The sequence below is a fragment of the Tupaia chinensis genome, unplaced genomic scaffold (genome assembly GCF_000334495.1).
Source record: "Tupaia chinensis unplaced genomic scaffold, TupChi_1.0 Scaffold000146_1, whole genome shotgun sequence".
In the NCBI taxonomy this organism is placed as follows: Eukaryota; Metazoa; Chordata; class Mammalia; order Scandentia; family Tupaiidae; genus Tupaia; species Tupaia belangeri.
In genome coordinates this window covers 18,285,218-18,297,700 of record NW_006159616.1, presented here as the reverse complement: position 1 = coordinate 18,297,700, position 12,483 = coordinate 18,285,218, and the positions used below count along the sequence as shown (strand labels likewise).

The window sequence follows — 12,483 nt, the reverse complement described above, 5'->3', positions numbered from 1 at the left end:
GGAAAGAGATGAGCCTGGGGCATCTTGTGCCAAGCACTAAGAAAAGGTTCAAAGAATGAAAGGGACAAGTCAACAGGACACAGGAGTCACTTGCAAGAGCCAATACTGGGCGGTCAGGGATAATATGAATATGAACAGCAAAATAAATAATGACAGCAACAAGCTGCATAAAAAAGGAATTTATAGCCCATAAGGATACAAAAACAAATAAGTGAATGGGGCACAGGCAAAGTTCTGTCCTACTTAGAATGCCAGCAGTAATGTAGAAGGGTGATAGAGTTCGAAAAGCCCTGTAGGAAACCATTATGTAAATCACTGATTCGGGCAAGGCTGGATGTTGAAGCCGAGTAGGTAAAATTTCATGAGGAACAGGGTATTTACATAGTCTCAGAGTACCTCCCAACAAAACTTTACTCATTACTTTGTAATTACTAAGTACAAAATACTTGTTAATTAGTATTACATGCACGCACTACCTTAACTAAAAGAAAAAGTTAACATCACCAGTAACAAGACAAATCAATAGTGTGTCTCTCCCAATATGCTCTTCTGAAAAACGCTGCCAAACGCCTGTGGTACTGCAGCCCAGCATGCATAAGCTGAGTCCACTCACAAGCAGGTGTGAGTGAGGTCCCACCGAGGGCCTTCTAGGAGACAACTGGTCTCACACTTCAGAACTCCCGCAGCCCGGAGAGAAGGAGCGCTCAGGCTGGGTGCCCAACAGGACTTCGGAGCATGCTGCATGGACCTGGGCAAGAAGTCAGCTGAGAACGGGGGCCTGTGATGAGATCATGTCATTGTCACTACCCTGATTACTATGGTTCTCCCCTGGGTATATGGGAGAAAGTCCTTATTTTCGGACAGACCAGCTCTAAGTTTCACAGAGTAATGGGGCATAATGTCAATAACTTATTCTCAAATTGCCCAGAAAAAAAATATGCATAAATAAAGAGAATGATAAGGCAAATGAGGTAAATGTTAACAGTTAGGAAATCTGGGCAAATATATTTTTTGCACCGTCCTTGCAACTTCTCCTTAAGTTTTAGGTAATTTCAAAGTAAAATTTTAAAGTCATGGGAGTTAACTTGAAAAGAATGACAGTGACCAGAGAGGACAGTTTTAGCATATAAAGAATAATGCCTGCCATGGAATGAGAATTAAACATAAAGCTCATGAGTTCATGAGACACACACAATAATAATAAATGAAAAATTAAAAACTGATCATCTTTGGGGATTATTAGAGTATAATTCATTATTTTGAAAATTGATAAAGGGAAGGAATCTAAGATTAATCCTCACTTTCGGGTACCAAGTACACTTTAGGGTAACTAACTGCTAGAGGGGAAAATTCTCATATATAAAAGAATCATATACAGCTTATTACCTGTTGATGATGACATGTATAGTATTCTTAACTGGATTGGTCTGAGAAGTATTTCATGATGGGCAAAGTCTTTTTACAAACAAAATGAGAAATACTGATTGACTGTTTTAAAAAAAAATAATTATAATAATAATAATAATGATTGGGGAAAACATAGAAAAGATATTGAATGTTGAAGCGGGGATATTAATGTCTCTGTACTGACTGACATGCATGGCATTCCCTTTTGAAAAAGCAATGTAATACACTGTAAAGTTATATGTAACCCAATGTAATATAAAGAAGATTATGATGATAATAAACAATTTTTAAAAAAAGAATAGTACATGCGTGTTACAATACCAGAGTACCTGTATGAAAAACAAAGTGTGTGTACACAGGGTATTCAATTAGAGTTGTTAATATGAGATCCATAATTTTCCAAAATGGGAAAAAGCATATCATCATATCTATGTATATTATGTCTATTCACATTAAATAAATATGTTTCAAAAGAACAGAAAAATAAAAATAAATAAATAAAATTTAAAAAAAAAAAAAAAAGAATCATAGGAAGATAACTGGAATGTCACAATTTTCTTCCCCTGATGGGATAACAGGTGAGGTCCGTGGGCCCTCAGGTGCATGGCTTAAAGAGAACTTAAATGGGCTGTATCAGGCTGGCAGCACCTGAGCCCACAATGAAAGCGTGTCCCCTCAGCCTCCGCGGGTAATGTGGTCAGCCCACGTCCAGTTGACCCCACAGCAGGTACAGCTAAGGAAAGCAGGTAAAACCCAAACAAATCGCTGTGAAAAGACCAGAGAGTGCAGCATAGATGTCAGACAACACTGAGGGTCTGTGTTAATTTGGAAGCGGTGATGACAGCGTGTGGTCAGATCAGAAAAAAGCCTTTACCTATTAGAGGTACATAATAAGGTAATTCTAATCAAATTTCTGGGATTTTGCTTAAAACTCCACATTCATGTGAAGGAGTCATAGTTTTGAAATAAAGATGATCTTAAAGTGAAAACATCAGATTCTTTCTGAAGTGCTCTTATCTGAGTAGAGGATAGTTAGAGGACAGCTTCCTAAAAATACAGCTGCCATTACCACCAGCCCCCATTGCCCTGCGAATTCCAGAAGGAGTCAGACTGACCGTGCCTGTTAGTAGGACCCTCCATACTTCCCCACGGAGGCCCTGACTCTCATCTGTGCAGTTGGTAAATAAACATGTACTTCTGGGCATTTAAGTTGCTCATTTCAGAGTACTCTTACGGCATGTAAAAATAAAACTAGTTTCTTTTCTTGTTCTTCTGTCTGTGATCAGCTTATCTGCAGGGTCCCAAACATTCAGACCTACGCTGGTAGAGAAAAACTTCCCTCCCAACAGCATTGGTCACAAGGATGGCCTTCCCCCATGTGTCAGGAGAAAAGCATTCATCTTGGATTTGATCTACAGCACTAAATAAAAAGCAGACATGCTTCTGAGACAAAGGCAAAGCTGAGGGCGCCACATTTTGATAAAGTAAAGCCATTTTCACAGTGATGGGCCCGGTGGGCACCGGGGCCAGGGCTGCAACCACAGTGACACCCCAGCACACAGGACAGCAGTTGGGAGCCCCTCCTCAGTCTGAGACTATACTAAACTCTATTCTAGAGGGTTTGAGGGATGAATAAAACTTTTTGGATAAAAAACTTATTTACTGTCAAATGACTGCAAAAGGCATTTGTCTATAAATAAAAAGCTTCAGAAATTTCTATAAAACAACAGTGTTTCAAGCTCCTAAGAACAACAGCCTTTCAGCATGCTGTTGAGAAGTACATGCCTGTGGACACAGTCTTCCTTAGGAAGGAAGGTAGCTAAGGGTTAAGTCGCACTCTGGGAAGGGCAACCCTGACTACACTAGGGAATGCTGAGGGTGAGTCTCTGACATGGCTGTGTATCTTGAGAGCTAAGCCTCAAGGGCAGCGGGAGCACCATTCCAGGACCACTGGGCCTCATGCCCAGAGAGCCAAGGGCTGCAAAAGGGTGAGCTTCCAGAGAGGTGTCCATGCTGCATGTCCAGCATCTGGTGAAGCTGCCACTGCCCTGCTAAGACAGGAAGAACAACCACCTTGGAGATCTCTGCCCCCATTCTACCCTCTGCCCTAAACCTGCCCCTCTCCTACCCTACCCCCATAAGAAGGCAGACAAGTCAGGCCCCAAAGGGCCTCAAGTAAGAATAAACTAGTGATACACTTGGCCCGTCTGTTCTAAGGACACTGACTTGTACCGCCAGTGTTATGGAATATTTGTGGGAATAGCCACAGGACTACCTGGGAATATTCATGGGAATAGCCACAGGAATAGCCAGGTCCAGTCTGCCTACTCCTGCCCCTTTACCTTGGCGTGCTTCGTGGGCACTGGGCTAGACTGCCAAGGCGATCCAATGTCCTTGCCCTTCTCGGAGCTCAGCTCAGCAGAGGTCTGTGAGAAAAAATGAGCATGAGCAGGTCACAAGATGGAGTCTCTGGGAAACCAGATCATATTTGCAGGAACGGTGGCCACCCCAGGCTAAGAGCTCCCGTGCATGATCTTGTTAACTCTCACAAAAACCCTCTGGGAGGCTGCTGTTATTACCCAGCCTCAGTTCACAGGAAGCTGGGGCTGTCATGAGCTGATGAATGGCACAGCTGAGATCCTAATCCAGCCTGCCCAAGGCTGAAGGCCTGAGATCTGACCTCGCTTATGGCATGTCCACAGAGCCAGCAGGAGACATGCGAGCCCCTGGGAACACCTCAAGCCCATCTTAAGTGATGATTACAATCCTACAGAACAGACCTCTGAGGGTCCATCAAAAACTGAGACTCAGACCCTGTGTGCCTGCCCCATTGCACATGCACTCAGGTGAGACACATCCTTTGCACACACCTTTGTGTTTTGTGTGGAGGAACAAGTGCTGCAGTAAGAAGGGGACAAACTACATGAGTGAGAGAATATAAAATGGTGGGAGATGTTAACCCATCCATTCTGCTAAGGCTTACAAAAGCCTTTTCTACCAGTTCAGTAAGGAGAATTAGCGGGCGATGGTCCAGCCTTGTCTGACACTGCCAGGGCAGAAGAGAGATCTGGGCCACAGAGCCCAGAGGAGGTGCCAGAGCTCTGGAGCAGTAACAAGCACAGCAGATGACAGCCCGAGGACTCATCTGTGTGCCACAGCCACAGGAGGAACGTTTGCCAAAACTCAGCACTCTCGATTTCCCACCATTGCTCAGTCAAATGAACCTCTCCTCCCCGGTCCCATGTGCCTGACAACCAGCACCTGTGCGGGCCCCACAGAGAAGCTCTGGTACTTGAAGGGCACGTGGGCGGTCTCCCGGGGACGCAGGTAGAGCTGAGGGCCCAGGCTGCTGTGCAGGCGGAACATGTCTTCCTCCACCGGTGTGTGCAGATTGGCTGCGTCTTTGAAGAATCTCCATTCCCGGCTGTCCAGGATGAGACTAGAGGCCGAGGGATGCAGGGTTGAGGCATCATGTACCCTACAGGGAAGATGCACCCTCCCCCCAGGCTTGTCCTTGGGGAAGTGGGTGAGGAGCCAGCTCAGCTTTCAGACAGAATCAATCAGTTGCTATGAAGCGCTGGCTCCACCTGACCCCAATCTGGGCTGGGGCAGAGCAGGAGGGGCTGCCGGGAGCATCACCTGAGCTCGGGGTTGTCGATCTCGATGGTCACCGTGTGCTGTGTATTGTGGGGGTTCTTCAGCGCAAACTCAAAGAACTCGGCCGTGCCCAGCGTGACGTAGAGCGTGTGCCGCGTGGTGATGGCCAGGCTGAGCATGCTGGTGATGCTCTCAGCCTTGGTGCGCTCCCGGTAGGCATCAATGACCTGCAGGTCCCGCGAGTGCTGCACACGGGCACTCTGCTGAGCCTGGGAGCAGGAGGGGCCAATGAGGTGGTAGTGTAGGTACACTTCCCTCCTTGGTTTGGCCCCCTCACTTCCTCTCCCTTCCCCAGAATACCAGATTTCTTCTAGGAAGTCACCACCTCTACCTCTTTCCTGAGCATGTGGTTTGGGTGGGCCTGGTCTGTGTCTACTGCAGAGGTGTTGGGACACAGAATGGGGATGCTCCTTCCTCACTGGCTGCTGCCCTTTGTGAGGTCCACACAGCTCTCCTGGCTTCTCTCTGCCCTGGCCTGTAGGCAGCCACCTTATGGGAAGGGGTCTGTCCTTGCATGCTCCCAAGACTTCACAGTCAGGAGGCTGGCACCTGAGCACAGTGGGTGGATTAAGCAGTGGTTCAAACCAAAGAAGAAAAGAATGGCCTCAAAACCAAGGCTGGTGGCAAGGCTCACCCAGCCAAGTCCCCAGAATGGTGAGAGTGCTGTCTGTAACTGGAGTCCGTGAGGGTACATGTCACTGGTGTGCTGAGTATCAGTGCCGCAGCAAGGCCCAACCACCTCCTTCAGAGGCTCCACGGTTCCACTGGCTTGGCCAAAGTGGATGCTTCCTCCAGGTTCTGTGTGCTATGAGAGGCCACTTTGTAAAGTCTAAGGCCTAGAAGGCTGCCCCCCCATCAACACCTCCCCATGACAGGTCATTCAGGCTCCAGCTTCTCCAAGCATGGCCTGCCTCAGCCCTGAGGATCTCCTGGCTAACACTGATGAGGCTGAGCCATCAGAAAGGATGAGCTGACTCAGATGCCTTCCCACTTTAAACCAGAAGGTGAGGACAAATTTGACTTCAGACTGAAGCTGAGCCTTTCATTTCTCCCTGGGCCTTAGGGGTGACCATGCTCACATCTGAGGCCTCCCTCTTGCATGTCACTGTTGGAGTTTCTCAGTACAGTGCAACCTCTGTAGGCTGCCATGGACAACAGAGCCAGACAAAGCTGGAATAAGAAATAGAGTGGCTTTTAGACTTGGAATTCAAACTGCATTGTTCTGACTCACTTCGTAGTTGAAGGGACAATATCTATTCTACCCAACAGTGAAGTGGTCCCAGGACAAGACAGTAGCAGGCTTTAGTGGCATGGCCACGTGAAGATGGAAGCAAGACTAGCCTGTTAGATTAGCTTCCAAGGCAAGGCATGTCAATGGCATCTCCCAGGTCTACCAGAAGAATCAAGGTTTAAAGTGAGGGGAAGGCAGGACCAACAGATGGCATAACGGTTATGTTGCTAGACTCCCACATAGCCAATTGCAGTTCGAGTCCCAGACCTGACGACTTGAAACTCACACCAGGCACATGTGCATGTGTGCCCAAAATCCCAAGAGGAGACCAGAGAAGAAAGGATTGCAGCATGGCCATTCCCCCAGTGGAGGGTATGATTTCTCGCTTTCTGTCTCTCTGTGTCTTTCCAGAGAGCATGTGCACCCTATAGTAAAAATCTCTCTCAAAAAATAAAATTATAATTAAAAATAATTAAAAAAATAAAAAGTGAGGGGGAAGGAGCCTGTTCCAGTGGAACGGCAGTAACACAGTGCTCTGTGCTAAGGCCACATGGGAAGAGCATCTGCTCGAATAAGGAGTGACTGGGCCAGAAACTAGACAGAGGGCTCTGGGGACCCTACCACTACACAGGCCAACCTTTGTCATTTGCAACCCCTGTCCAAGGACATAAACTTCCAGTCCTCCTGCCTAGGCTCAGGGTGTTCTGCCCAGCAGGGCTGCAGGTTCCCACGCACACAGTGGCTACCACTGATGTACAGAAGTCACTACGGGCAAGCCACTGTCCTGGGCACTGGACACAGACTAAGGACAGTGAGGCACAAAGGAGCCCGGAGACTGTCCCAGGCACTGAAAGGATTTAAACAATGGCATCAGGCTTCAAGGTCTAAGTCTCTAGCACACATGAACTTCCTGCCTGGAAGCCCTGGCACGCATGGCCCCCTGCCCCAGAGTTCTGTCTCCCTGGAGTCTTGACTGACTGCTACACCAACCTGGATGGAAGAAACACATCCAGGGTTATTCCTGTCTCCCCAATGCATGACCCTCATTGCCCAAGACTTTACCAGGGAATCAAACAGTGAACTAGTCCCACATGAAACAAATCAGGCCAGGGACCTGACAGGCAGGTGAGCTGAACAGCAGCTCTGTCTGTAACTCCCCTCCCAAGGACCAATGGACCTCACAGAATTCTTTCCCTTTCTTCAAAAGATAGTTGCAAAAGCTCTAGAAAAAGTAGATATCTCCACATATTTGATAAAGTAACTTTCACATTGAAATTCTACAGGGCCACCAACCCAGGAAGTTTTTAGATTTGGTGGAAATTTTTCTTGTAGTTAGTAACCCAATCACTTCCAAATGCAATGCTGTATTCACAGTGAGGGCTCCGCACTGTCAATTTCTCTATCAGAGCATATCAAGTAAGAGGAAACTAGCCAAATTAATAATAATTAATACTAACAACAACACCGGCAGCTGTCCTCCACTGAAGACTTACTCTGTGCCAGGTCCAGCCACTAGCCACGTGGTAGGTGGCAGAATCAAGGTCACCCGTAGCCGCAGAACAGGGACCAAAGAGTCTGTGGCCACCACGAGCCTACTCTGGCTTACTCAGGGCTGAGTGGGGTGTCTGTTGACTGTGTTTATACTAGTCCGCATGGGCTATGGCCCTGGAGGTCCTCAGGAAGGGAATGGGGCATCGTTTGTTCACACATATGCTGCCTTAATGTAAACAGGAATCTCAGACTCTTCCCAAAGCCCATGTGGTTCCTTTCTTCTATAAACCCATGAGGTGCAATTATTCTCCTATTTCTCAGTTACAAAATTTATTAGAGGGTCTGTTTAGATTTCTAGCCCTCGTGCCCCAGAAAAAAAAGGGATTTTTCTGGTCAGAATGAATATACTGACTCAAAAGATTTAAGTTGTTCACAGCTCTAGTCCCCAAAACTGGGAGACTTCAGAATCATTTGTAGACCTTTCTCAAAAACCCAGGCTCCTGGGAACCAGCAGTTAGCATAATGGCTATGTAGCTGGACTCCCATGTAGTCGACGCGGTCCCGAACCTGGTGGCTTAAAACTCATGCTGTGCATGTGTGCGTGCGTGCCCAAGATCCTGAGAGAAGAATGGAGGAGAAGAGATTGTGGCGTGACCATCCCCCCTGGGGGGTGATTTCTCGCTTTCTGTCTCTCTGTCTGTCTCTGTCTGTCCGAGTGCATGTGCCCTATAGCGAAAACCTCTCAAAAAAAAAAAAAAAAAAAAAGAAACAAAAAAAACAGGCTCCTAAGACGAAACCCACACCCTTCTCTTTGCAGGTGTGCTTTGTCAGTCGTTTGCTATTACTGTAGCTCTCTTTCTATGCAGTTATGTCCCTATGTGCACATGTGCACTTGTGAAGGCAATTACATGTGTTTTTGTTTAATATTTAACCCGTTTCTCCATAGCATTCTGTGTGCCTGATCATGCTGTGGTGATCTCTCCTGCAAATTCTGCTGGAGCCATCTATGTGTTGCCTTGAGGAAGATTCACAATGATCAGTTCAAAGCCCAGACCAAAAAAGCTAGCCATGGGACCAGCAGTTAGTGTAATGGCTATGTCGCTGAACTCCCATGTAGCTGATGGCAGTTTGAGTCCCGGAATCGGTGGCTTAAACTCATGCTGGGTACATGTGTGTGCGTGCCCAAGATCCTGAGAGAGAGGAGAAGGGAGGAGAAGGGATTGTGGCATGGCCATCCCTCCTGTGGGGTGATTTCTTGCTTTCTATCTCTCTGTCTCTCTCTCTCTTTTTGATGAGCGCACGAGCTCTATAGCAAAAACCCCTAAAAAAAAAAAAAAAAAAAACAGGCTCCTAAGAGCAACTCCCAACCCAAACCAAATGAAATCACAATCTCCAGGGGTGATGCCCAAGACCTGGCTTTTATTAAAAGCTCTCTAGACCATTCTGATTTGAAATTTTCCTCCGAAGAAGTCCAGTTCTCCTATAATCTGCAACTAGGATGTGGGAGGAAGAGAAGAGAGAGAACGTATAGGAGACAGGGAGAGACGGAGGTTGCAATGGCTCAGTCACACTTGGAGACCCCCAGGAAAAGCATATGGCCAGGGAACCCTCACCAGCAGGCTGGTCCCACGGCTGCCGGTCTCTCCTCTGCACTCCTGCAGGCGCACCGACCGCATCCTCTCCAACTTGCGCCTGCGCACAGCATCAGCCTCACGACTGGCGCCATGGGGGCCCTTGTTGCTCCGGGTGTGGGTCATCAGCATGGCGGCTAGCTCGCTGTCCACATCGGCCAGCTTCTGCGCCTGGACCACATTTTTTACAGCTGAAAGAGTCACAGGGTAGAAGTCATCAGGGGATGTGCAAAGTCTGTGCTATGAGCAGACCCAGCAACAGGCTTTCCAGAGCCACTTATCCAGGGAGGGAAGTCGGAGTGCATCTATTTCCTTCCTTTCTGTAGGTCCAATCTGTTTCATTTTAGGATGTTGATAGAGGTGATTTTATAGCCTGGTCTCCATGGTACCCCTCCTTTCACCTCTAGAGTAGAAAGAATTCTGATTTTGCTCCTTAGCGATAGTTGTCAATACACTGTTAGGTGACCTTATAGGGGGAAATGTCAGTATTCTAGAAGCTCATGTCTCAGGATTTTGAAGGGCCCACTAACATCTTACCTAGGACTGCCATCCTCAGCTCACTGCAGCTCCTCCAGGGAGCACCACCCTCCTGCCAGCCTCAGCTCACCACTCTCCAGGTAACACCCCCTTCCTGCCAGCCTCGGCTCACATGCAGCTCCTCCACGGAGCACCACCCTCCTGCTGACTTTGGCTCACATGCAGTTCCTCCAGGAGGCACCTCCTGCATTCTGGGTACTATCCTGGGCTCTCAGAGGCACTGGGTCCTCAAACCAACCCAGTGTAGGGGTGTCATCAACCCCAAGTTCAGATAAGGAATCAGAGGCTCTGAGGGGTCACACCCCTTGCTGGAGGCCTCTCAGCTGGTCCAAGGTGGATAAAGCTCACACCAGGCCTGGCTCAAAAGTTCACACTCTTAACTCTGCACCTGGTGGCCCTGGACTGCCCAACTCCTTTACAGGTAGTTCTACCCAAACCCAGGAAACACAAGAAAAGCTGTTTAGCTGATAAACAGATGGCAGAAGGGGCTAGGGGCCCACTTCTGTGGTGGCAGGACAGTGTTTTCTTCCTTCTATCACAGAGATGGGCTTAAGGTGGCAGAGGAGCAGGATCTGTGCGCAGTGACAAGGCCTATAACGTCTGACTCTGACTCCTGGATAATCACTCAATGCAACACAGGCAGGGCAGGTGAGGAGCATCCCGGATCAGGATCTGAGCCCTTCCTGACTCTCAGGAAGCACGGGAAATTTCCTATGAGAAAAAAGCACCATCCCGAGTCCCCCAACCTGGTTCCACTTCCTACCTTCAGACGTCGACAGCCTCCTACTGCAGCACTCCACGTAAAGCAATTCTCCCTCACTCGCCCACCTCTTCCTCCGTCACAAGTAAACAAGTGCTATTTCCAGGTTTCTCGCCACTGTTCTATTTTAAAGCCATTTAATTGCTTTTCAGATGCCACAAGTCAGTTTAGACATCTTAAAAGGCCAACCCAAAAGAGCATTTTCTGTGTCTCTGAGGTGCAGGCAGGCAGGGGGAGGCCCAGTCTAGAATCAGTTCTGGGCTGCCACAGCCACAACCACAGGTAGAAGAACCAGGACAGCTTCGAGGTGTGTAAGAAGTTCAAATTTGCAGACTGCATCATCATGGCAAATGCCCCTCCCGGTCATAATAGAGCCAGAAATGAAGTTCCAGAGTGACCACGTGCGGCCTCACTTGCTGAGAGGCAGGAAGCACTAAGAATGTTTTAAAATTCCACATAACTTTCTAATTCCAGAACCATGCCCACTGAGGAAGACAGATGCTTTCTAACAGAACACCTATCTTGGCTCTGATCAAACCAGGAACTGGAGGGCCACAGATTCTACAAGTGCGCAGTTCTCTCAGCAAATCCCTACTGGCCCCAGCTTTCCGGGCAGCTGGCTAAGCCCCTGACCTGCACAAATACCCTCAACCTCAGTCCTGGAGCACAGGGTCTTCTCATTCTGTGGGGCAGGCTCACCATCCACTCTCCTGGTGGCCAGCTGACCCCAAAGCAGGGGATCTAGATTTCAGCCCAAGTTCACCACCCTTAACCACATCACTGGCCAGGCCATCTGACCTCCCTCCACCTCTCGTTCTTCAATATGAAAATAAGGAAGCTACCCCAGAATAAGTTCAGCCTGTGTAGACCATGAATTAAGGATCATGGGTTGTACATTCCTTGGAGCATCTGCTGGGCCTACAGGTCCCCTCTCCTTGGAAGAATAAAGTTGTACCTGGAGTCCCAGGTATACTGGGTTGCTGGAGGTCTTGCAAGATGGAACCCAAAGGCCCCTCTGAGTTCTAATAAGCCACAGCTCTGGGATTCCTTCCTGGAGACCAGCTAAAGGCCAACCAAGTCAGTGTAGACAATCAAGCCAAAAAAACTCATGGTAATCTGGGATTCACACAAACATGATCTGCACCACTAAGGGAAATGCTACTCAAAGAGCACGTCCCATGTTTAATTCAAATGATAAATATTTTATATTCAGATCTGTGGGTCTTAGGTTTTAAGGGGATTTTTTAAAAATAACTTGAGAGCTTCCCAGCTATGAAAAGTATTTTCACCCAACCCAGGTCTTTCTTTTCCAAGCTTTACGATTGTTTATCACTCCTCTTCACAAAATGAGGGTTTCAAATTCATTCTTTCTTTCTTTTTTTTTTTTTTTTTTTTTGGAGGTTTTTTGGGGGACGGCAATAACATTGAACTTAAGAGACCACAGTTCTGATTCTATTCAAGATTTTTGCAATGGGTCTTGCATGATTTCTAGTGATGACATATAACACATGTGATACGAGCCAGAAATTCTAACAAGCCCATTTCCCAATAATGAAAATATGAAGTCATCTGTTGTGCATTTAATAACTTAGAGCAGCAAGGGAGTAATCTAATTTGCATTGGCTAATGTTATCAGGTTTCTGCAGACATTCTCCGATGCAAAGCTTGATGTCTAACAGAAGATAATGATTCATAACAGCCTGAAGCAACTATTGAGAATATTAGCCTTCAGGTTTTCAGCTTTCCATTTTCTGGGTTTTTTTTTTTTT

General features: G+C 47.4%; 1 protein-coding gene across 2 annotated transcripts in view; it reads right to left on the bottom strand.

The window, feature by feature from the left end:
• NPHP4 (nephrocystin 4) overlaps positions 1-12,483 on the bottom strand; it is a gene marked incomplete in the record, with an annotated part of 159,079 nt that overhangs the window by 6,759 nt on the left and 139,837 nt on the right. For both annotated transcript variants that reach the window (XM_027770657.1, XM_027770658.1), the window contains 4 exon segments: positions 3,750-3,833; positions 4,669-4,846; positions 5,047-5,273; positions 9,400-9,608. In XM_027770657.1, coding sequence (XP_027626458.1) covers positions 3,750-3,833; positions 4,669-4,846; positions 5,047-5,273; positions 9,400-9,608 — 698 coding nt within the window.